Here is a 24,889-nt window from a genome sequence, read left to right as displayed (position 1 = left end):
AAGTTATGGCACCGGTTTACTACCTGGCTATGCAATTCCATGATATTCTATATCACCAACTAGTCAAACCTGATCACCCGATGTGCACACATTCGATGGCCGTACAGATTGTTGTACCGGGTCCGGGATCGAGTTGTTACCACTGTATGTACCAGTGTTCGGAGCGCGGATTTGTATGGACGGTTCTATAGAACTCAGATGGCAAACCACGGATTCATGATTCCATGGGTCAACTACGCAAGTCCAGTAGTCAGACTTTTTCAACCTACACGGGATAGCGGTGGAAGCTGTGCTACACCTGCCGTAAGGTTGCACGTTTATCCACTTCTCTAGCTTACGAGCCTGAATTAAGCTGACGCCGCCTTCGTTAGCGAATTGAGTGAATTAGGCATTGTTTGAAGCGCTGCCTACGCGAGGGCCCTTCAGCTCATAGAGCATTCAACATGCGCCCCACGGCTGTGAACGGTGCGTCGGCGATTCTCGTAGCCTTGAGAGACGACCGCTCTCTCTCGCTTGTGGTACTTTCGACGCGGAAACCGTACAACTGAATCGCAAGCGTGCCTTTTGAGTCTACATTCAAATCCTTATCCATATCGATTGGCGTAGCTAGCAACATTTATAATAGGGTGGACCAAGTCTTGGCGTGATGGATACGCCGTTCAAATCTAGAAGTACATGTTTGGGGAGCCCGGGTACCTGTGGGCGAATTCACTGATCCGGCAGGCACTTTGGGAAGGGTTTGAAAAACGGATCCCCTTCAAAAACGGATCCCCTTCAGTTATATACTCCCGCTCATCGTCTATTGCTTGTTATCAGGCCTATTTTGCGATGCCAACCGCGCTGGTGCATATACCTACGATGTGATCTTGTATGCACTACGTATAGGAGTTATCATGTCACCAGGGTGAGGTACCACTGTTTCAACGGTGCGTAAGTAATAGAGATTGATGTAAACTAGACTCCAAGAAAAGTTCTTTTCTATGCGTGCTCGGTGCTGTTGACGCTGTGCGCACCGTCAGCTAGCGAGTCAGGAGCTACGTACAAACTCTCAAAAACGAACCCCGTCGACGTCGCATGAGACTCGTGGAACATGTCTCGGTGATGCGAAGTTTCCGCAAACCGGAAGATATCGCTTCGGGGTAGGTTCGGGGAGAGTCCGAAGACTCAGGATAGGAGTAGGAGCTTGGACGAGGTCATCGATTCTGGGCATGCGCTCGTCCTCTGGGGCATATATAAAGAGTCATTGTGAAAGTATTTGGAACATAACGATCTCAGTTTGAGTCCAACACCATGGCCTTCACACCTCCTCAAACGTACACAGCATACGCCTTTCTTGAACGTGGCGGGCCTTTGCGTGAAATCCAAGTCCCTTGGAAGAACCCTGAGCCTGGCCGTGTCGTAGTCAGGGTCTTAGCGTGCGGTGTCTGTGCAAGGTCAAAGGGAATCCTTTACCTGTCTCACTAGCTGACCTGTCTATTATTCAGCGATCAAGTCACAAAGGACCAGTGGTTCCCTACCACTGTCTTCCCGCGTGTGCCAGGGCACGAGATAATTGGTGATGTTGTGGCTATCGGTCAGGGTGAAACCACTTGGAAGGTGGGCGACAGAGTTGGTGCAGGCTGGTTCGCTGGGTATTGCAAAACATGCGACCGCTGCCGCAAGGGCGATTTCGTCACCTGTAGGACCATGGTCGGGCAAGCTAATGGTGAGGAAAAAAGGAAACTTAGCCAGCCCCTATATCTGACTCTTATAGGGGTGGGGACCGACGGCGGTTATGCGGAATATGCCACTGTACGCTCGGAGTCACTTGCTAAGATACCAACGGACATAGATCCTGTGGAAGCAGCCCCATTGTTATGCGCGGGAGTCACCTGTTTCAGTACGCATCCAGCTACGTTCTTGCTGTGTACGCTACTCATCGTTTCGCCACGAAGATGCTCTCAGAAATATGCATGCTCCGATTCCCAGTCTTGTGGCTATCCAAGGCATAGGGTAAGCCCGGAGTTTTGTATCATTTTCCCAATGTCAATGACACTTTGCCGTCCAGCGGTCTTGGACATCTCGCTATACAGTTTTCTCATCGCATGGGATTCCGGACCGTAGCACTGTCCTCAACTGCGGACAAGAAAGAACTAGCCATGGAGCTTGGCGCGGACGACTTCATCAGTGGCTCTGCAGCGGAGCAAGCGACGGCCCTCAAAGCGATGGGAGGTGCTCACGTAATCTTATGCACCGCACCAGATCCAGAAGGAATGTCGACCCTAATAGATGGACTGACATTTGACGGCCAATTTGTCGTCCTCCCACTGGTTCCAAAGGCAATATCTGTCCCCATTCGTGAGTGATGATCTCCTTTCTGCTGTTTTTCGTATCGGATATCAAGGTTCACTTTATCGTAGTCACAATGCTCTCCCAACGGTTGAGTATTCGAGGATGGCCCTATGGTACCGGAATGGACTGTGAAGATACAGTAAACTTTTCGAAGCTGCACGGGATCAAGGCGATGGTCAAGACATTCCCGCTGAACAAATCCGATGAAGCGTACGAGCATCGTAGCACGGCCAGGTTCCGTGCTGTAATTATCCCATGATCAGTCTATGCATTTTCATGGAGTACGTGCAACTAGCCAGCTATGAGAGGCTGCAGCATGATAGCGAGCTTGTTATTTTGACAAGAATATCGCTCAAGTTTTTCCATCCACGATGAATGAAATGCTTTTGTATACTACCTAAAGAATGAGGCGCCTCGAGAACCAGTATAATAACTTGAAGTACTTCCCAGGTCGTGGTCCAGGTTCAAAGTTGCCCAAGGGCGAACTCAGAGGTCACATGACTTGATGAGCCCGGAAGAAACTTTGTCATCTGGTATGTGGCAGCGGCCCGGGCGTACGTATCGCTCCTTTCTCTGTTTGAAGTTGAACCCGAGGTTGACCTTCAAGATTCCTGCATACTCACTTGAATCTTCATTGCTATCTGTCAATTTCTACTTCGCAAATTCGTTTACCGTCGATAATTGGGCCCAGAGTGACTGCAATGGCATCGATTCCTCCACTTGGATATGCCTCGACTGTGAACCGCGTATTGGAGATTCCAGAGATAATCGAGCTGATACTTGAATTTCTCGACTTGGGAGATAATGCCAGAAATGCTCTCGTGTGCAAGAGGTGGTCGGAAATTTGCCTCGATCTTCTGTGGCGCAAAGTCGATAACCTCCCTCGGCTATTCTCATTGCTGGCACCTCTTCATGCCACGCGTGATGGTATATACGAGGTGCGAAATATGCAATAATGTAGATTTCTTCCTCTCATATATATCTAGAATTTTGACAGGACGTTGAACTTGGATGATTGGAGGCGGTTTGGGCGCTATGCTCGCAGAGTGCGCACGTTGACACACGCTGAAGGCGGTGAAGCAATGCGCACGGAATTATATCTTGGGCAGGCGGTTTTTGACGAGTTGGCGCGGTCTCGTACGTCGCTGAGCATCGTTCCAAACCTTCACACTCTCCACTGGCGCAGTGACCGGCTGCGACCCTCAGTCCTATTTATGAGCACCACTGTCCGACACTTTTCGGTTCAACTCCCCAAATTCACTGGGCAATTTCTCTTCGACTTTTTCGAAGATATCGCCGAGCGTATGCCTTTCCTCACACATCTCGATCTGTCATTTGAACTCCCCGTACGCAACATTGAAGGGTCCTTGGTCAATCTATTCAAGAAGCTGGAAAAACTGAAGACCGTGGTTCTACCTCTATTTTGCCTTTCAAGCAGAGTGTTTGAAGGCTTGTCTATCCTCCCTTCCTTGGGAACCATCCAGTTTGAATACATGGAGCAACAAGGGAGAGGGGATGAGAGAGATGTACAGCCATTTTCTCCTGTATTACAGGAGGGTGCCTTTCCGAATCTCTGGGATTTGTCGCTCAGTGCTGATCTTCCCGACATGATACGCCTCCTGAACAGGAGCTACGCTCCAACAAATTTAACCACACTGTATATCCATATGTTGACCCCTACTCAACCATCTGTCATCTCCGACTTTTTGGTTACTGTGTCAGAAGTATGCAAGCAGCTCAAGAAACTCTACCTTGAACTTTTTGTTCCCAAGAATTCTGCGCTTCCTGCTATTGATCGCCTGAGTTGGGCAGATTTACGCCCGCTTCTGTCCTTCAACCAACTTTCTGTATTCGAGCTGCGTCTTGATCTCGCCCTGGATATATCTCAGGGAGACATAGAAGAACTTGCAGCCGGGTGGCCGTCTCTAGAAGTACTCTACCTGAATAATGAACCTATGCCGCTTATTGGGGGCGAAGCATCTCCGCTCACTCTTCGAGCTCTGATCCCTTTTGCGCAACATTGTCCTAAGCTGCGCGAGCTCGGCCTCTATCTCTCAGGATCCATTGAGGATCCTAATTCTTTCGCTTCCACCAAGAATGGACTGCATTTGACGCTTGAGCCGTTCCGCGAACTGGTCAAGTTGTGCGTCGGGGTCTCCTCTATCTCCGAGCCAGCATCCGTGGCGCTTTTCCTTAGCCAGCTATGTCCATTAGGATGTGAAATTTTACCGGGTGTGAGCTGGCCCGACGGAGTTGGCGTAGTTCAGGTCGGACACCCGATGGCGCAGGATATTCAGCGCCTCTCGAACGAATGGTACGAGAAGTGGAATGAGGTTGGGCGCTTCCTTCCCCTTCTCACGCACCTCCGAATGGAGGAACGCGAACGCAGGCGAGCGCTGCAGGAGGAGGTGGAGGATCTAAGGGTGCGATGCAAGCTGCTTGAGGAACGCGCGTCGCTACCGACGAGCGAGTTGGACGGATCATGTGTGGTTTTATGATTACTTGTCGGTTGATGTGAGTGTGTACGTTGATACGTATGTTTGATCTAAGTGTTTTTTGTACTGTTGTAATCCCTAGTATTCAACCCACTGTTGTAATATTCGCCCCAAGACATGTTGTGCGTGCCTGTTTTGGTGGGTGTATTAAGTATTCCGACTGATGAACCAATGTTGGAAACGGTAAACTATGATATGCATCATGCGCGCGTCTAAGCAATGCCGGAGAACTAATACAGCAGGGACAGAGAAGCGATTGCGATCTCATGACGGATCGGGGTATGCATGAACCCACCAAATGCAGGGTGGCGCTGCGTGGTTTCAGCGTGTTAGATAAACAGATGAAATTACATCAAGAAGACATCAGGTCGAGTTATGTCCTGTCACGTCGGTAGCTTGTTGAATATTCGACAACCATCAAGGGTTTTGAACGGCGGGAGTTCTCTGATTAGCAACATCTGGATTAGGCTTGTATGAGGGTTATTTCGAACGACTTGAGCGGTCTTTTTATATATTAAGCAAAGCATCGCAATTTGGATCTTCCCTGAGGGTGCGAATACAATTTGAATGCAATTCTTCTGTTTTCCTCCGGGTCCGCTATCTCGGCCCCGCTGCTGCAAACCGGCAAGGATGAAACATTTGTCGTATCGGATAAAAGACTACAATGCTAATGAAGAAACGTTCCACGCCCTTCACACGATGGCAAGACGGTAATGTAAATTGTCATCTGAACGTTTGAAATCGTTAACTTGGTAAATTTTGCGCCTAGGTCCTGCCAGTGGTGCTCGAGAGCTGAGAAAATCGCCGAACCGGATGTTGATCCCCGGTGGCATCGGCTCCGGCAATTACGGCACCCCTTCGAGCAAACCAATGAGAGCTCCGGACATTTCCGGCAATGGCCGGTATCTTACTTGAATTTGATCGAGATCCCGGCCGGGCCGCCGGTGAATCCTATTTAGGTGTCCGGCCAATCTTGTCGGCATCCAAGTCTCCCTCGCTGGCTCTCTCATGTCGCACTCGCCCTCGTTACCCGCGTTCGTCCCTTGGGAGATTAACGAATTAACTGCGAACATCTTCAAATTTATGGACAATAAATCTCTGGCTAGATGTGCTCGCGTAAACAGACGATGGGCTGAAATTGCTCTCGATCTCTTGTGGCGAAGCGTCGATGATATTTCTCGAGTTTTAAATATACTATGTCGTCTGGTGAAGCATAAGACTACTCATTTTCAGGGACATGTCTTGACGACTTATGTGAGTACTTTCTACATGCTATTACTCCCGCTTATTCCAAATCCATCCCAGAAATTCCAGCGACTGCTCACAGCGAATGACTGGGGGCGGCTCGAACGGTACTCACACAGAATCCGCGTTCTCACATTTGAGGAACGGTCAGTCAAGTCACATAGGAGGCTCCTTGACCAGACTATATTTTCCGAGATCGAAAGGACGTGCCCAACTGCTGCAGTATGTCCTAACCTTCAGTCTCTCACGTGGGACGCGAGGAGCCAGGAGATGCAAAACAATTCCCTTCTCTTCATGCAGCCACGAATAAATCGCCTAGCCTTTCGAATTAATAACTCCGATTCCCTCGCAGAGCCCTACTTGCAGCTATTCGCGTCACGCTTGCCCCGGCTAACTCATCTTACGTTGTATGCCGTGGGTCCGATGAGGAATATCGAGAGTAGGATCATAGCCCTCTTGCGCCATTTCCACGAGCTTCAAAGCATCGTTGTTCCTCTGTACGGAACAACTACCAGGATCGTGGAGGAATTGTCGAGGTTGCCTTGTCTGCTTAGCATCTCTCTGGGGCAGCCAGTTGAGTTCGGAAGGGGAGATTCTACCGATATCGTGGACTTTTGTCCTACCTTGACCGAAGGCGCATTCCAATCCGTCCGCAAGATTTGTATCAGTGCTCAGTTGCCCAATGCAACTCGCTTCATCGCCGATCCCTTCTTCCCCCATCGACTTACGTCTTTGTATGTCCATGCCATTGCTATCGCCGCCCGCGACGATGTCCGACAATTCTTCATGGCAGTTGTTTCCAGAACTCCAGCTATCACCACCCTCCATCTCGATTTCATAATTTACCCCCATGCTCCATTTTCAGTTCCAGGCCCTCCAACGCACGAACGACCGAATATCACTACATTCCGCCCCCTCTTCGCCTGCCGACATATGAAATCGTTCGAATTTCGTTGGGACTACGCACTAAACCTTACCGATCAAAACATGGAGGAGTTCGCAGTTAGCTGGCCTGCACTGGAACACTTCATGTTGAACAGCGAGCCTGTTATTGAGTTCGACCCCCCACCTTTGACCCTCGCCGCCCTCGTTCCGTTTGCGCAGCACTGCCCGATGCTCCAAGAGCTTGGTCTTTACGTCGACGCCGACGCCCTGCCTTCTCGCTCGCTTGCCATTGTGCCGTTCAAGTCCTTGCAAAAGTTATTCGTCGGGGCGTCCAAGATCCTCGTCGTGGACGCCGTCGCCCTGTTTCTGAGTCAGCTCTGCGCGCTGGAGTGCGAGGTCGTGACAGGCCTGCGATGGCCGGATGCGTACGGCATTGCGCTAGACCACGCAGGGATTCTCGACGAGCGCCGTGCGCGAATGAGCGACTATTGGGTACGCTGGAACGAGCTGGTGAAGGTCCTTCCGGTCGTCACACGCGCCAGGATGGAGGAGAAAGCGCGCCTTGCGGCACTCCAACGAGAGCTAGATTTGGTGCTACAGTCTAGGGCTGTTGATGCCGAGCGCTGCCAGTCTCTCGAGCGCCAGGTACTGGCATTGCGCCTCCAGCATGGACCTCATGACATCGACTAGTCGTACCAACCGCAAGTAGCAGCTCCGTGAGTGGTACGTTCCCCGTGCTGGCCTGCTGATCGATGTTATCGCTCACGAGTGTCTCGATGCAGCATCGTGTCCGTTTCACTTTCATCCACCCCATCCGTCGTAGTCCGCCGGCAGCATTCCAGGGTACTGAGTTTGCCGACAAGACCGTGTTTAATAAGCGGACTAGAGCATTGATGTTCTGCTTGGAAAGGCGGGAGATCGCTTGGCGCTCGATTGCTCATGCGTGTCTCTCCTCGCATTGCCTCGGTCTTAAATTGTCATCCCCGAAGCTTGTATCATTGGATCGGCGGATGCGGCCGTGGTCTGCCTAACTCACTATGTATGGACTAGTGCATATCGAAGCTGGAACCAGCATGCCGACGAACCTGTCATTGTGGGACGGTCGAAAATGCTTGGTGATCACTTGAGTCCAAGTCTGCCCACCAACTGGTACGGTTCGAAAACAATCCCATGAGATATCCGGGTCAAAACGACCACGAGAGAGGAAATGGCCTAAAAGATTGACTCTTGTCGGCTCGTGGAAGGTTTCGGCATTTCCGGTGAATGAGGCCTGAGGACCGGAGTGTCCTTCAGGCTCCTCGATGCATTGAATTATCCGAGCCGGTGTTTTGTAAGTGACTGATTGCCGACTTACCTATCCCTGATACTGAACATTGATGAGCTACAGACCCTCACTTGAATCAACGCGCTTATACGAAGGCTTGAAAGTTGGATGTGGTATCACCCTTTTCCCCCTGTATGATATCAGCAAACAATGCTCCTAACTCACCGTTATCATTTGATTGAATAGCCTTCTACACTTCTCCCTCCTGATATGCGCACGCGCGATATCGCGACGAGGCTGTCAGTTCGGTATAGTTGTCGAGATACTTCAATATAGCGCGTGCGTTTTATCTTGACAGTTCTGGCGGGACAGCTTGACTCCATCATGCTAGGGATACAATTCAGTATTGCAAGCGATAACATCGGCTATATTACATCAACAGTGTGCCTTCCGGCGAATAGGCTCCGTAAATCAGAACATACAATGCTGCCAGCGGTGTTCAGGTATGTAATATCAACACGGCACTGTTCCACAATGTGTCATTGGTATCAGTAACCAAACAAATTAGTAACCATATACATACGTATCAAATCAGTGAGATGGCGTTACTACTTCTTCGCCGGCGTTTGGGCAACACGAGGGGGCAAGGTCTGGCCGTAAAAATGGGCCATCATAAGCTCTGTATGTGTGACCGTCAGATTGAAAAGAGGTTGAGTCGCATTCTTCGGGGATAGACGAAAGCGTCAATTTCCGCACGTAGTAGTGACGCCCACAGCTACTTACTACGCGGTTCCCACTACCCCCGACATATTTGTCGGCACCCTCATCCTCAAGCCAGCACAATGCATCCGTGAATGTATATCTACGAAGAGCAGCCGCACGCGCTTGATTATCGGTGGAGGTTTGCGCCGTGCAAACTCCTTCAGGAAAAGTACAGACACCAGTCAATAATACACGACACGGCGGTGATCATAACAGATTTCATACCGGCTTTCTGTTGTGCATCTTCGGCCTTCCATCCTGCGATCAGCTTAGTTTTCCGCGATTCATCTGGCGCGACATGATGCTGGGCTGCTGAAAGACCCGATAGGCAATATAGCGTATGATATGCATCTGCTGGCCTATACAAATGTGTCATGTGCATACGTGAGCGCTCCGCTCACAACAGAAGAGACGCAAGGGAGGAATTGGATATGTAAGACGGAACGTGAGCCTACTTCGGGGGCTTATCTCGTAGCCCGCCAGCGGGATGTTGGCCGGCATACAGAATATACTCCTGGAGAGCTTCGCGATTAAGCAAGCCATCTATTTGGTCCGTCCGGCATATCGATTGGAGGTCATCATGAGAAAGCGAACTTCGGACCTTCGCGTTGAAATCACTCACCGTCGATGTCGTGCCACGCATCTTCTTCTGCACGTGTTCCCGTATCACCTGAATAGTCGACCTCTGCATGCTTTTCGGTGTCGCCTAGTCCAATAAACGCCTCTACAAGCGCCAAGCATCCACCAACCCACCAGCTATAGCATCCGTCTACCAATTTGTTTGTACGTCCTTTGAACCCACCTAGTTCAATCTCCGTACCCTGCATACGCACGAGCCAGCGAAGCAGTAACAGATAGTTGATACTAGGTAACGGAAGCCCAGGACTCTGGGCATCATCATTTGACGACAGGTCATTCTCGATGGGAGACGAATAGTAGGCGCGAACGTATGGCTGGAGAAGTACCCATGAGGCCGTCGCGCAGAACGTATATCCGCCGTGTGCCTCGCCGAGAACGGGTCGTGGGGCAGAAGGATCAAATGAGATGGTCGAGTCTGAAGGCCGGCGCTCAGGAAGAACCGTAACAAGAACATTCCAGGTACATGCCCACCTTCGCCCTTCTGGAAAACCCATTCGGGGAATGAGGCATTCCCGAATCCGCCCTCGTACGTCTGGCACGATACAATAAACTCGGGAAGCCCTGACAGGAGCTCTGGGGTGATGATGTTGAGGAGTGTGGCGACAGCAAGCAGACAGTAGATTCCACTGTTTGTTAGAGATGCGTAACGGAAAAGAATCCAACTCTGGAATGAGCATCGAGACGGCGAGTTCAGAGACGAACATACCGCACATCTACCTCCGCATGGTGCGCAACAAGAAAGGACCCATCTGTTTGTTTCAAAGACATGAAGAAATCATACATTTTCTTCCTAGAAGATACGTACAGCACCAGTGGTCAGTCATTCGGGAAGTGCGCGGTTCAATCATTCCAGTGGCTTTAAAAAGACTTACCTGTCCACTTCGTCCCACGCACCGCCAATCCCTGGTTGCCCAACTATTGCAAGAGAACAGACAGAGGCATACGTGGCGAGTAAATGAGCTGCCTGCCCAGGCCCGCCACAGAATCCACCTTCGGGATGCTGTAAAGCTAGTAACGTATCTCTCGCGCTAGACGATTAATATGATATTGGTAGCGATCGTTGATGAGTCTGTGCTATGGCAAAATGAGCAGATGGAATCACCGTTTTTTTGTCTTATCATCAAGTCCAACTCCCAGCACACTAAATCCTTGCAGTGTCCAGAACATCAGCCACGGCTGACTAGCATCCTGTGAGACATATCGCTGCGGAAAACCCTGGAGCATGTTTCGCAAGAGAAACTGGAGATGCAGTTTCCGCTCGAGGAGGGGTTTCGAAAGCTCTGGTTCAGTAGGTAGCGATGCGCTCGGTGGTCCTGCGTTCGGATTTGGCTGGACTTGTTGATAGTGCGAGAGCTGCTTCACGACGAGTTCTTCTGTCTGCTTTTGAAGAACCGAGGTGCTCGTTGGAAGGCCATCACTGGGTGTTGGTCGAAAGGTTCGCGTGAGTTCTACCATATATTGCTTGAGTAAAGTGGACGTTTGAATGGACGTATATGTTGAAGAGACAGTGGTGCGTAAAGACTCAATTGTTCAACGTTGCACCAAAGCTCTCTCGGTATTGTTCATAGTTACATCGCGGCAATCTCAATGACCGCTTAGATTAGATAACGAATAAAATCTTGAATACTTATTCCATTATCTAATCGCCTCGCAGATCTCTATCATCCCGGAGTCATCGTCAAAATTCAAGACTTCATCCCTACCACCACTATCATGGCGCCCCTCTCGCACAGATCAATTAAGGGTCAGTTTTGGAGCAGCATCTTGTATATATGGAAGAGAGATTGGCTAACATCGCATTAGATGGATGGTTCCGCGAAATTTCTTCGCAATGGCCAGGCCAGGCGATGACCCTCAAGGTCAAGAAAATTCTTCATGTCGAAAAGTCTCTGTATCAAGACGTACTCGTCTTCGAGTCTGAGACATACGGAAATGTTCTTGTATTGGATGGTGTGATCCAGTGCACTGAGCGCGACGAGTTCTCGTGCGTTCACTTCGTGCGAGTTTTCCTTTGCATGTCATCAATCGTCCCCTCGTAGATACCAGGAAATGATTGCACATCTTCCCCTTGCTTCTCACCCCAACCCGAAGAAAGTCCTCGTCATTGGTGGTGGTGATGGTGGCGTTGTTCGCGAGGTGCTCAAGCATGACACTGTCGAGAACGTCGTGTTGTGCGATATCGATGAGGTGCGTGAACGAATCTCTCTTTGCGGTGGAAAATCCTACTTTTCTGAGTTTCCGTAACACTTGCCTACGATCTTACGTGCACTCTTACATAGGCTGTCATCCGAGTATCCAAGCAATATCTTCCACACATGTCTTCACTGCTGTCTGATCCACGGGTGACAGTGTATGTAGGCGATGGCTTCAAGTTTCTCGAGGACAATGTATCCTCGTACGATGCGATCATCACCGACTCGTCCGATCCCGTGGGCCCCGCTGCCTCTCTCTTCCAAAAACCGTATTTCGAGCTGCTCCATGGTGCGCTTACTCCAGGCGGCCACATCTCAACACAAGCCGAGTGTTTGTGGCTACACTTACCATTAATCAACGAACTACGTCAGACGACGCAGTCCCTGTTCCCCGTCGCGGAGTACGCGTTCACAACCATTCCGACGTACCCATCTGGCCAGATCGGATTTGTGGTGTGTTCGAAGGAGGCTGGCCGGGACGTGAAGGTTCCGATTCGCACCGTGAGTCCGACGCGTTACTATAATGCGGAGGTTCACAAGGCCGCATTCGTACTGCCTGAGTTCGGTAGGGCAATGATCGATGATGGCAAAGACCTATTACCCAAACTGGGACCATCTGTCACGGAAACTCCTCAGAAAAAGGTGCTGCTCCTCGGAAGTGGGCTCGTCGCCAGACCTGCCGCAGAGTATGTCGTGCGGAATCCTACGAACTTGCTCACAATTGGTGCGTCTGCCTTTGCATACAATCACTTTGATAGCTAATCAGGATGCATATAGCATGCCGCACTCTTACCACCGCTCAGACACTTGCGTCGGAACTCCCGCACACCACTGCTGTTGCCATCGATGCCACTTCTCAGGCCGACTTGGACAAGGCGGTAGCGGAGCACGATCTTGTCATTTCGCTGATCCCGTACACACACCATGCGTCTGTAATTAAGGCAGCGATCAAGGGCAAGACGCACGTAGTGACAACAAGCTATGTTAGTCCTGCGATGCGTGAGCTCGATGAGGAAGCGAAGAAGGCTGGGATCATCGTTATGAACGAGATCGGACTTGATCCTGGCATTGACCATCTGTATGCAATCAAGACCATTGACGAGGTCCACGCCAAAGGAGGAAAAGTATGTTAATGTATGTATTCCATAAGATATCAAGCTGACGTTCTCTCACAGATCAAACAATTCTTGTCCTACTGCGGTGGTTTGCCTGCACCCGAGTGCTCTGGAAATCCGCTTGGGTATAAATTCTCCTGGTCCGCTCGCGGCGCGCTCCTCGCATTGCTCAACTCCGCCGCATATATTTCGCAAGGTCAGCAGCTCGATATCTCAGGCAAGGATCTCATGGGCGTCGCGAAGCCATACTTCATTTCTCCTGCCTTCGCATTTGTCGCGTATCCGAACCGCAACTCCGTTCCGTTCCGCGAGTTCTACAATATCCCTGAGGCGGAGACGGTTGTCCGTGGCACACTACGCTACCAAGGTTTCCCGGAGTTCGTCAAGGCCTTAGTGCAGCTCGGATGGCTCGATCCCGAGAAGAAGGACTGGCTTAAGGATGGCTTGACATGGGCTGAAGTCATGCAGAAGGCCATTGGCGCCAGTGACTCGAGTGAGAGGTGCGCTTCAGAGCAGAATATCTACTTACCTACTAATCTCTCTGATCGTTCTCGCTTAGTTCGCTTGTTGCCCGTGTCAAAGAGCTCTGTTCTTTCCCTGACGAGTCTGAGAGCTATCGCATTATCTCTGGAATGAGGTGGATCGGGCTATTCTCTTTGGAGAAGGTCAAGATCAGGGACAGTAACCTGCTAGACACCCTCTGCGCACAGCTTGAAACACTCATGAAGTACGAGGAGGGCGAGCGAGACTTGGTCATCCTCCAGCATAAGTTCGTGGTTGAGTGGAAGGATGGAAAGCAGGTGACTGTCCACAGCCGTTGGAAATTTCTGGAGGTCACTTACCGAATCTGTTTGATTTTAGGACACCATTACGTCTACGCTGGAAGCTTATGGCGAGCCTTTTGGACACTCAGCCATGGCACGCTACGTCGGAGTACCATGCGGTATTGCAGTTCAGCTTGTGTTGGACGGTGTCTTGAATACGCCTGGAGTCCACGCGCCGTATTCCAAGGAGATCTGTGATCCTCTTCGCAAGATTGTTGAAGAAGAAGGTCTAGGAATGATCGAAAAGGTGCTCTAAAAGCATGTATGACGGATGTTGCCCTGAAACCAAAAGGGAATTACCACGATGTACTATTCAGCGGCTTCATAACTTAATGTAGATGAACTAAGCGGGAAGAGGCAGTCAAGCACAAAATGTTGTTGTATCAGTTGTATCTGTAGACGCAATGAGAAATGTTCATCCGCGACTTACCTTTCGTCTTGCATCTCCTCGAGAAGAATATTGAATCAGCGACGAGTTCTTGGATAATAGTTATGTACTTTGGTGAATGCGGCCTAATTTCCAAACTTAGGGCGAAATAGCTCCCAAACTAGGGTTCGGTATGATTGGGCGTCGAATTGGCGTCAAAACACTTTGAGATCTCCCAGCCTGGAGTCATCATCTCGAACAAGTATCTCCGTCTTCAGGCCTTCAAGTCCAGGCCTAGCTTCAGAGTTCAAAACTTCGGACCGTACCGTCTACTGCATCATCAACAGTGAGCTTTTCTACGAGTCTTTTCCCTGCAATACTCGCGCGCAATTGGTTCCAAAATATTCGCTCTGTCGTAAGCGTAATACCGAATGGCACCAACCACGCGAAGTCGGAAATCTAGCGCTCCTTTTCTCCAAGAAGACACAAAGCCTGCTACGTCGTCGTACCATCTCCAAGATTTGTCTGCTGGACATCGTGCCGACCTCGAGAAAATCTGGGCATCCGACAACAGAACACCGTCTCTGGTCTCGCGGAGAGCGTGGGCGGAAGCAAGGAGCGTTGATCCAAGCTACGTTAACTCTTGGTTCACAAGGAAGAAAGCTCAGGTACTGCGGAAAGGTCTATCCGTGTCTCCTGGTTCATACGAGCTTGCTGTCTGTGCCCCTTCGGCTTCTGTAAGCTCTCGCAAGAGGAACCCGAATCCTCGAGCAGTTAAACGCGAACGTTCTCGCTCGCCTCTGCCGTCTGATGTTCTGAAGAAGCGTCGCAAGAGAGCTTCTAGTCCCACCGGACAGAGGATCAAACACGCGAGTCCGTCTAAATCAACGTATAATCACTCATGTCTTGTACGCCATACTCGTGCTCATGAAGCCAATCCGCACCCCGCATGCTTGACTTGTTTTCCTATGCAACATATAATCACTGCTTCGACTCCGGCTGTTGCCAAACCTTTCTCCTATTTCTCTTTCCCTAGTTCGCCTGCTTCTTCGCCAGCACTGGGTTTTTCTTCTGAAGCTCCATCTTCCGATTTCGATATTGATATTCCTCTTACACCTCGTGACACTCAGCGTGTCGGCGATTGTTCTATTCCATCCTCTTCTCCGCCTTCAGGTCACTCTAGTGACGTACGATACTGCATATACCAAAATTCTTGCAGCTCTAAAGCGCAGGTACGCAATATGAGCGCATATATGCCAGTGGAGAGTCCCGTCCATATCAATAGCACTACTTCTATGGTGCATACTGTATCTGTGAACTCTCAATCGCTACTGGATGATATGATCGACTCGGGACCTGTCTTGCCCCCCCGTCAAAAGCGCAAGGCTATGCTATCTACAACTGGGACGTATAGGGCTTCTTGTCACGACACTGGATCTATCGTTCTATCTGTGGCTGCCGCGTCTTCGCTTCCAGAAGGACTTTTCAGGGATAGCACTACTGAATTTTGCAATAATAAGCAGTCACTGAACTCTCCTAAGAACGTGGTTTCTTCGTCTGTCATGCTCCATTTTGCCCCACAGGTGGCTGAGGATAAAAATCACCCAATGGCATCCCGACCAGCTAGCTCGGGTTCTCCCACGAGGAATACCCGTGAGCATGAATTCCAGCAAGAGCCTGCATCTCCCTGCAATTTCGTTCCACATAGTACGGCATTCCATTTCTGCCAATGGAATATCTACGGTAACTGACAATGAACGTATCATAAATCCAGGACCTACTACTTTCTCTGCTGGACATCCTGACGTTGGGACTCGAAATAACTTGGCTTTATCTGTGGACAATGTCGTGCATCACAATGTGGAAAACTTGGTGCCAAAGTCAGGGCTCCATTACGCAGTACCAGAGTATGACTCCCCAAGTACTTCAGCTGATAGCCCCGATTTGTCGAGTGAACATTGTATCTATGCAACTTCCACTCGTACTGGGAACGGTAAGGCACTGAATTTTGTCAATCCAATGGGCCCGACTGTTGCAAGCCCAATACATCTTAAGACCGCTGTCGGAACAGAAGTCTTTACTGGTCTTGCGCGACGTGCCCCTACCCATCATGCTTCAAAAACCATGCTAGCCTTGCTTATGAACTCCTCGGAACTTACTCCTGCTGCATCCAGTATCTCAAGTTTTTCTGCTCTGCCTGTTTTCGTCGCTGCCCCTGCTCATCTTCTGGATTCTGATTATGGCGCTTTGAACAAATCTGCCCTTTACGTTCACCAGTCTGATTCTCCTTGTGATGTCGCCGGTGACTTGTCCTCGCCTATGAAGCAGTATTCATCTCCAGTTGGGTGTTCTGAGTGGCTAGTTTCTAAGCCTACCCCCCTCCTCCCACATCCCCAGGAGATAGCGATTGGCAACAATACACATGATGGTAGTAATATTGCAGATCACGATGCGCAGATATCAATACGTAGGAAGATGGCTATCTCTTCATTGCTAGTTGACGATGATGTCAATACAGGTGTGAGTGCCAGCGTATTTCATTCCGTGCTAGTTCTTGTTCGTGACTACAGACATGTCGTGTGCCAGGCGAGCAATGATTCATTACAGGGATCTGTAGCCTCCCGGTCGACAGGGCCAGCCGATGGCGCCAAAGAAGTGGTGTCACAAGCTGTGATCGAACCGGAGGATAGTAAGTTAGATAATGATGGTCAGAATGGTGAGTACGTACCTATTGGCAAAGTGAATATGGCGTAAATAGTTCTGCAGAATCACTCTCAGAAGTCATCCAGCGTAGGGGTTACATTTCACTGAAACCCACCGCTGCGGTTGTCAAGCCGACATCGCCACCAAAAAATAAGAAGCCGAAACAGACAGAGAAACCAGAGGGCAAAGATAAGAGCACGAAAAACGTTGTGACCGAGCCAATAAGTAAACGAAAGCGCAAAACACAGTGCAAGACTACTTCCGCAGCCGACATCATCGACCCACCTAGTGTGTCATCCAAAAGACTTGGCGACATAATGTATACAGCGCAACAAGGACATAAGGAGGTATCCAACGTGATCGACGGGGCCAAACAAAGTTGCAAGTCTTCTGTCAAATTTTTTATAAGACTACTTATTCAGAAGCTCTTTCAGTTGATTTGCATTCAAGTCACGCAGCGATGAAGGCTAGTACTAGCGCGCATGCAGTGCAAGGAAAGACAGCGGGCTCCGATCGAAGTTTGCGTCAATATCACGATGCCACTATAAAACTTGAGTGCCAGTTGGGGCACATACCGGATGCTGGTGCGTAGCGCAGTCCAGTCATTGAAGGAAACAGCGAGCCTCAATCGGAGATGTTACTATAGGGAATTTTGCGGCGAGGGTAGACGGAAATGGAGAGAATGTCCTGCCTATTAGAGCGTCAACAAAGGCTCCCGCCAAGGCCCCACAGAAGAGGAAACCAAAGCCAGAGACAACCCAGGCGTCCATAAAGGGCGCGGAGAAGACAAGGGCAGGTAAGGCGCCCATCAAGAGATCCGCGAAGAAAAACGTAAGGAGGCGTGCATCTTGAATATATTATGTCTCTTATCCTTATTTCAGGAGGGTCAAGCAACGGCAAAGACGACTGCACGCCAAAAGAATCGAAAAGAAAAGACGGAGAAAGAGAAAAAGCCGGGCAACACCTTGTCCGAGTCTTTGCTTTCCAGCTCACTCCCAACAGCAGAGGTGCCCATGTAGTCTACGCCACTGAACGCATGCTGATTTTCTTTGCTTGATACAGCCACTGTTAGCTGCGCCTGGTAGCTAACTCGCTCACCTTGAGTTCACCCTGCCTCTACTAATTGAGACATGTCTGACGCAGTAAGGATGGAAACCTTTGGACAGCCCACATCATCCAGCCATATTTCACGCGTTGAGGATTGCCAGACCCAGGAGCATCAGCCGTGGTTGGACCTTGGTCAGTCCCGATCTGTTGTTTGCCCGTTGTGACATCGACTGAGAGATAGGCACATCTGCGGCGCAGCTCCCCAGCGTTCCACTCCCGCACATGTCGGCGACCAGCAAGTCGAGACTCTGTTGCATCTCTACGCGGACATGAGCTTGACACCAGAGATTCGTGAACTGTTGGGCGTGCCGGAGCAAGTAGACACTGCGTGGTTGGCGGAGAGCGAGCGGTTGAATCGCGAGCTGGGACTGGTCCTGTAGGGCAAGTCTCTTATAGTTAGCTCTCGATTGATCGTTCTGAGCGTTGTCCGGTAGGGTAGACTAGCTCTCTAAATATTGTATTCCGACCACTTGTAGATTTCTTCTTCGAGTAACTGGAATATCATTATGAAGTCAGGAACATTCGTCGGTCCTCTCGGCTTTCTGTGTTCATATGTGCACACCATGTGACCTCCAGGTCCAAAACTCTTGTTCATGATTAATTCAACAGACGCTGCGATGTCGATGTAATGTCAGCACTTTTGCAAATGCGGTGTGCAGTATGACCGGTGAAAATGAGTTGATACTAAAAAATAAATTTGGGAGAAAAGGCCTCGACCCGTGCCTAGACGAGTATTACTAGCGCCCATATTAGCGCTTGTTCTTGGCGGCGATGACGCATACGATCACGTGGCATGGTTAGGGCAGGTCGCCAGCCAAGTACGGCCAAACGTCGCGGACGACACAGAAGCCAGCCCACACTCCTTTGTCTTGCTTAACCACCATGCCTGGATGTTTTAGCCTTGGGAGACTAGTTTTAATGCGCGTAATGCCTACTTTCGCATGGAGGATGTAACTGCATCATGCCCACGCCACGAGGCCTCCGATTCATGCAATCGCCGGGCGCGGACTTGCTCGTACTCTCTAGAAGGATTCTAGAGTTGCTGCGCTAGCCTTCCACGGACTCACGAGCTGTGCGGGGCTATTGGAAGAGAAACGGGGAACGAGCGCAACCTAGTGACGCATATGAACGGACGTTGTTCACTGTGGAATCTACAGAGGCTGCTAAGATACAAAAGGGGACTGTCTCTCAGTGCGTGGTGCATTACCGTTCGACTTCCATTCATCTACCGACTTCTATATGATAGATGCTATCGCACATGTTGAGGAGAGGAAGACCTGGTGCTGATTCGATGTTAAGCTCTTACGGCACGGCATGGATGGGGAGACGAGGAGCTGTGTGAAGGGCGCGCAGATGACTTTAGATGGCGAGCGTGAACAGAAAGGACAGCCGGGGGCCGATGCGGCGATTTAGACTGACTTAGCAGCATGGGTTGGAGATAGACACGCGTCCGAGGAACGCGCTCGGACGATAGTGCCTTGTGAAGGAACAAAAATAGTGGATTTCCAAATGACGATGCGCAGCTCGAGTCGGAGTCGGCCTCGATGCACTGGTACAGGGTGAGCTTTACAGCAATGCAGGTAGTGGAGATGTGATGGATTGAGTTGGTACATGCGATTTAGCTGTCAGGCGTGGAGCATTGAAGGAAGGCATATCGCACGCGGAGCATCAGGAAGAGCAACGCATCGGTGGGAGAATGCGGGGTGAGGGATGGAACAAGAGCCAGAAAGCAGACAACGGCCAGACATACGTATCGGCCATGAAGCAGGAGCGGGAGTCTCGAACGCCTCAGACCCACTTTGAAAACTTGGGAGGTGAAGACGGCGCTGCGGACAGCCAAGGGCGCGAACGTGGTCCGCGGCTCCACCCCAAACATAGCCGGGCGCCTTCCCGATTTGTGCAGGCGAGGACAATGACCGCGACGACAGCGCCCCCAAATGCCCGGGACGCGCCGGGATCGGCGTCGGCAGCGGTGCGGCCCGAGAAGCCGGAGGGGAGGATGCTCCCTCGACGTCAGCGGAGCTATAATGGGTTTTCAGAGCTCCACTCTGCGCGTCTGGCCAAAGATTTTTGCAAAGACAGAGTGGCCAGTCGCCGGAGCTGGCTGCCGTTGGCCTGCCGCGATGGCTGCCAGATAACCTCGCGCAACCTTTGGGTCTGGGGGCTTAAACACGCCCGTCTCAGCTCCGGAGGTCAAGTCCAGAGGTTTCTTGCCTCACCTCTCGACGGTCGCCACTAACGACGCCTTCTTTTGATACTCGACCTCGCCGCCTCTTATCGCGTCCGGCCTTCGTTCGCTAACAGCCACCGCCCGCAAATTGTCTCTCCCAAGCCGACCTTCGTCTCATCGAAGAGCCGAACAGGCATCCTCCCGTCGTGTCTCGACCGTTACCTATAGCCACCACTTCGCACACGTTCTTTCTCTTATACCGTCGTGAGTCCCTCGCTCACCCTCCCGCTCATTTCATTGTTCTCTCTCTTCGTCTTTCTTTCCCTCTTTCCTCTTCTCTTTCCCTCTCCTCGTACTATAGACGCAATGCCTCATAATGCACCACCATCCATACAGAGCATCCTCCTCACGTCCTCCCCGCCAACCTCCCCGTCAACGTCAACCCTCATGGACTCCGGCAGTCCACCCCACGTTATCAGCCCCCACGACGATAACCGCCCGCCCGGAGGAACACGCCGCACAAACGGTACAAAGACTCCTCGCAAGGTCCAGTGGCACGACGAGCGCGACGCTGAGGATCCAAATGCATCAACAAGAGCGTTGGATGAACATGGGCTTGACGTGAGTCGTCCTCTTCTGTCAGTTTGCCACATATCGAGGATAAGGATGCCTCGTCTTTGCATCCACGTACCGTCTTTCCGTACCGTCATCGCAACGTGGTGCGGAGCGCGGCTGCTGTCCTCCGGTGGGCTGTGGAGTAATGACTCTTCCTCACGACGGTCTTTTTCGCCAGCTATGTGTAGTCCCCGGAGATCTTCCAGGTATCGGCACACACCAATACTATCCTTGGAGCATATCACGTTCTCTCGTGTCGATGAGCACAACTGACCGAAGTTTTCAAACAGCCATCCGCATTTGAAACATTGACTGATGCACTCGAACGCCATCGAGCCGTGTCACCCTCAGAACTTCCCAAGCTAGACACGGTCCTGACACGAGAGTCCTCAAGCACGACCACTGACACTGAATCGCCCGAGACGATGAACGGGTCGCCGTCGCACACTGTGGCAGGCGAGGCCTTCATCGACCCGAGTGAGACAGCAGGTTTGCCCGGCGCGGGTACAGAACGGCACTCGGTGCAACAGGCGCAGAAAGTCATCAGCGCACATCGCAGAAGCTTCTTCGGCGGCATGCACATGCCACACGTCCCACACATGCCTCGACGACACACCGAGACCCGTGACGCTAGCGGGCACAAAAGCACCAGCAGCACCGGCGGCGAGGTGCGCAAGCGCAAGCCAAAGAAGAAGAAGAAGAGCAGGTGGTTCGGTCTCTCCGCGACTGAGTCTGAACTCGAGTCCGACGTCGAGCGCGCCGCAGAGAGTCCGCTTATGCCCCCGCCCCCGCGCGGCGGTGGCGTCCTCTCCGCGCTGCTGCAATTGTACGACTCGAACGATGCGGCGTCGGGCACTGTCGCTAGTCTCTCTGCGCAGTCGTCCTTGGAAGACTTGCGCACACCGGCGATGTTTCCTCCGACACGCACGGCTACTCAAGACAGCGTATCGGAGAAGCGGGACTACTTTCAGCAAGGTGAGCGTGGGCGCGTGCGGGATGGCGAACAGCGGCGCGCTCGCTCTCAAGAGCGGCCGCGGTGGGCGGGCTCTGCGAATTCATCCCTCGTTTCGGTGTCGAACCTACCGAATTTGCGTGTACCTAAGCCATGGGGCGACTCGAGGCCACCCCAGGCAAGGAGTGGGGCAGGTGTGTTTGGTCCGCTGATTGCAAGCACGGGCAACATTTCTGGCGTCGCTGCGCCAAAGAATAGCACATTGGCACCGAACATCAAGCGGCCGGGATATCGGTTGTCGAGGTGAGCGCGGCAGTGAGTCGCGTTAATTTTGTGCGCTGATTGCCTGTGTTCCAGATATTCGCTAGAGAGCAATCTGCCGCAAGTCAAGGATGAGGTCGAGCCCCAGCTTTCTCGCCCGCGGAGTATGCATTTCGAGACTTCAAACTCGGGAGATTCGGTACCCGAGCACCCGTCGCACTTGCGCACGTCGTCACTGCCAATGAATGCTTTCGAGGTGTCCCCCAAGTTCGGCAAGTGGACGGGCGTGTTGAAGGATCTACCCAAGCGGACGTGGAGCCACGTAGGTACGCCGAGCACACCGGGCACGCCAACTAGCCCGACTAGTGAGGACGAGCTCCTGGAGAAAGAACGGCTGCGCCAGAAAGAGAAGGAAGATAAGCGGCGGCGCGAGAAGAGGCGAAGAAAAAAAGCCGAGGTCTTCGTACGTTGTTTACCTGTTAGCCTTGTCAGTGAGCGCAGCTTACTCAAATGCTTGCAGATCACTCGTCATGTCGCCGAAATCGTGCAGCGCCAAGAGTTCATTATGAAGCTCGCGCGCGCAATGATGATGTTCGGCGGACCGACGCACCGGCTGCAGGCACAGATCCAGAGCACGGCGAAGGTGCTTGACATCACACTCAGCTGCATGTACCTTCCGGACGTGATGCTCATCTCGTTCGAGGACCCGACGACGAGCACGAGCAACATCAAGTTCATCCGTCAGGCGAGCGCGCTGGACATTGGGAAGCTGCAAGACGCGCATGCGTTGTACTGGAAGGTCATCCACGATGACATCTCTGTCCAGGACGCGTCTGCGGCGCTCGACGACCTGATGCGCAAGACGCCGCTCTACAAGTTCTGGCAGCTGATTTTGATTGGGGGATGCTGCTCCTCGTTTATCTGCAGTGTCTCGTTCAACGGCTCGTTCATCGACTCATTGGTGTCATTCCCGCTTGGCTGTCTGCTCATCGTCATTCAAGTTTTTGCCGCGCGAAACGAGCTGTACTCCAATGTCTTCGAGTGCGTACCAGTTGAGCTCAGACTTGATCCGTATGCTGACGTGGGATTGTAGGATCACGGTTACTCTGTTGTTTAGTTTCATATCAGCTGCGCTCGCGGATGTAGGGCCTTTCTGCTACACCGCTGTGGGCGCCTCGTCGATTGTGCTCATCTTGCCTGTAAGGAAACACGAATTATTTGACGTTGTTCTCACGTGCTGAACCATTACGCCTGGCAGGGTTTCATCATATTGTGCGGTAGCTTGGAGCTAGCATCGCGCAACATCGTATCCGGCGCCGTGCGCGTTTGTTTCTCCCTGATCTACTCGCTGTTCCTGGGCTTTGGACTTTCCATCGGGGCAACAGCGTATACCAGAATCACGCATCATACGTTTACGGCAGCGGATGACTTGACGTGCAACAAGAGTCACGATCCGAACGGACCATGGTACCAGCGTACCCCGTCGTTGTGGTGGGGTGAGGGTAATTGCACTCTATGTGTGGGGCAGGTGTTGATTAGCGTTTTTGCAGCTTTCCTCACTGTGCCGATGTACTCTCTGTTTCTCAGCCTACGAAACCACGCGCCGTACTATCGGGTTGAGACTGTCAGTAGTACCCTTGTTTCATTTCATCGAGTCGGAATGCTGACGGTTCGGCAGATCTTGGTCGTTGCCATCTCTTGCATCGGCTGGGTGTGCAACCACTTCACTGGTACCAAGTTCATTGGCCAGAGCGACATTTCTGCTGCCGTCGGTGGACTTGCCGTCGGTTTTGTGGCCAACATGTACGGACGGTTCTTCCGGAACGGCAATGCTTTCGTCGTCATGGTCAGTGCTACCACATGTGTCTATCCTGTTGCGTGCTGACGTGACGCTTGCAGATCACGGGTATTCTCTTCCAACTGCCCTCTGGACTTGCGAATGGTGGCCTGTTCTCCTTCGTGTCAGACGAAGCCGAGGGATCGTCGTCGAACACGTCCTACATTTCCGGATTCGACACCGCTCTCCAGCTCGTCTCCGTTTCCATCGGCCTCACGGTCGGCCTTGGCATATCGCTTGTACTCGTCCATCCGGTTTCGTCGCGCCGGAGGGCGGGTGGCGTGTTCAGTCTGTGATCTCATGCTCTCGTCGTTAACCCGAATCGTGCTCTCTCCGTTTTTGTGCTCCTCGCAATCTGTACATAGGCCGCCAGCGGCCACACGGCGTCGCCGATCTAGAAGCTCCTTTGCATCTCTCATCTCCCCATCATCACGACCCTTGCCATGTATCGCCACCCGCCCCCACCATAGGTTATCTGTTACACGTTTACGTTGCTTGCTACGTCCATAGAGGTTTTTGGTCTTCAGGGTACATGCCCACTCCGTCGTTGCATAGCTAGAGGGATGCCGTGTCTGCGCGCCGGTGTCCTGCGATTCCCTGGAGTGTTTGCGTCTCGAGTTTTTTTTGTTTTTTTTCCTTCTCCGTACATGTAGCAAAAGCAATGACATGAATGCTAGCGGACTTTAGTCGAATCCGTCGGTTGTCTCGCTGAGATGGACGGAGAAGGAACGACTGTCGGTGAGGTGAAGTCGAGGTTTGCAGTTGCAGTGTGCCTGTATTGGCATGAAGCTCGGGCAGGGCTGGTGCGGCCCAGCGGGTTCCTTATAATCAGTGCGATGCTCCATCGTCCGTTTGGCTGTCAAGTTTACACCAATATCGCCGCCTCGTACATCCACTCTTGTCGGTGCAGTATACGAAGCTCGATAATACGTCCTGGTGACAAGACCGCGGAAATACCAGCAGACCGAAATGAAGGTGGGAGGTACGTCCGCCAGCGAAGACCCTGTGATACGTCCGAGCCGCTCCTACCAACGTCAAGATAATCGGGGACCCCACCGGCGCCAATGCGCGCGGACGGTCTCCTCCAGCCTGCAGCCTCTGGGACCGAGGCGCGGGTGTGCGGAA

At 51.7% G+C, this 24,889-nt stretch overlaps 7 protein-coding genes across 7 annotated transcripts; 6 read left to right on the top strand and 1 right to left on the bottom strand.

Moving 5' to 3' along the window:
* Positions 1-1,290: 1,290 nt before the first annotated feature.
* Positions 1,291-2,590, top strand: FIBRA_07439 (uncharacterized protein; the record flags this gene model as incomplete). The annotated part of the gene is made up of 6 exons (XM_012329122.1): positions 1,291-1,415; positions 1,485-1,705; positions 1,754-1,879; positions 1,935-1,992; positions 2,048-2,337; positions 2,400-2,590. The coding sequence occupies 6 exons, from the start codon at positions 1,291-1,293 to the stop codon at positions 2,588-2,590; spliced, it is 1,011 nt and encodes a 336-aa protein (XP_012184512.1).
* A 442-nt stretch (positions 2,591-3,032) lies between these two features.
* On the top strand, positions 3,033-4,829 carry FIBRA_07438 (uncharacterized protein; the record flags this gene model as incomplete). Its single annotated transcript, XM_012329121.1, has 2 exons — positions 3,033-3,269; positions 3,318-4,829. 2 exons carry the CDS (start codon positions 3,033-3,035, stop codon positions 4,827-4,829), a joined length of 1,749 nt encoding a protein of 582 aa, XP_012184511.1.
* A 1,005-nt stretch (positions 4,830-5,834) lies between these two features.
* On the top strand, positions 5,835-7,646 carry FIBRA_07437 (uncharacterized protein; the record flags this gene model as incomplete). The annotated part of the gene is made up of 1 exon (XM_012329120.1): positions 5,835-7,646. The coding sequence occupies one exon, from the start codon at positions 5,835-5,837 to the stop codon at positions 7,644-7,646; it is 1,812 nt and encodes a 603-aa protein (XP_012184510.1).
* Positions 7,647-8,828: 1,182 nt separating this feature from the next.
* Positions 8,829-11,076, bottom strand: FIBRA_07436 (uncharacterized protein; the record flags this gene model as incomplete). The annotated part of the gene is made up of 9 exons (XM_012329119.1): positions 8,829-8,942; positions 9,004-9,140; positions 9,208-9,341; positions 9,438-9,525; positions 9,605-10,036; positions 10,093-10,285; positions 10,339-10,411; positions 10,494-10,649; positions 10,724-11,076. 9 exons carry the CDS (start codon positions 11,074-11,076, stop codon positions 8,829-8,831), a joined length of 1,680 nt encoding a protein of 559 aa, XP_012184509.1.
* A 258-nt stretch (positions 11,077-11,334) lies between these two features.
* Positions 11,335-14,008, top strand: FIBRA_07435 (uncharacterized protein; the record flags this gene model as incomplete). Its single annotated transcript, XM_012329118.1, has 8 exons — positions 11,335-11,365; positions 11,425-11,605; positions 11,661-11,808; positions 11,901-12,537; positions 12,591-12,937; positions 12,989-13,428; positions 13,488-13,728; positions 13,790-14,008. The coding sequence occupies 8 exons, from the start codon at positions 11,335-11,337 to the stop codon at positions 14,006-14,008; spliced, it is 2,244 nt and encodes a 747-aa protein (XP_012184508.1).
* Positions 14,009-14,550: 542 nt separating this feature from the next.
* Positions 14,551-18,309, top strand: FIBRA_07434 (uncharacterized protein; the record flags this gene model as incomplete). Its single annotated transcript, XM_012329117.1, has 9 exons — positions 14,551-15,826; positions 15,894-16,835; positions 16,898-17,169; positions 17,232-17,406; positions 17,469-17,653; positions 17,704-17,829; positions 17,885-17,903; positions 17,966-18,061; positions 18,128-18,309. The coding sequence occupies 9 exons, from the start codon at positions 14,551-14,553 to the stop codon at positions 18,307-18,309; spliced, it is 3,273 nt and encodes a 1,090-aa protein (XP_012184507.1).
* A 2,156-nt stretch (positions 18,310-20,465) lies between these two features.
* FIBRA_07433 (uncharacterized protein) lies at positions 20,466-24,060 on the top strand (the record flags this gene model as incomplete). Its single annotated transcript, XM_012329116.1, has 9 exons — positions 20,466-20,720; positions 21,005-21,969; positions 22,024-22,390; positions 22,448-22,968; positions 23,021-23,126; positions 23,186-23,423; positions 23,478-23,551; positions 23,606-23,773; positions 23,827-24,060. The coding sequence occupies 9 exons, from the start codon at positions 20,466-20,468 to the stop codon at positions 24,058-24,060; spliced, it is 2,928 nt and encodes a 975-aa protein (XP_012184506.1).
* Positions 24,061-24,889: the final 829 nt, after the last annotated feature.

The sequence above is a fragment of the Fibroporia radiculosa genome (genome assembly GCF_000313525.1).
Source record: "Fibroporia radiculosa TFFH 294 genomic supercontigs, scaffold13103, whole genome shotgun sequence".
NCBI lineage: Eukaryota > Fungi > Basidiomycota > Agaricomycetes > Polyporales > Fibroporiaceae > Fibroporia > Fibroporia radiculosa.
This window is presented reverse-complemented; position numbering and strand designations above follow the sequence as displayed.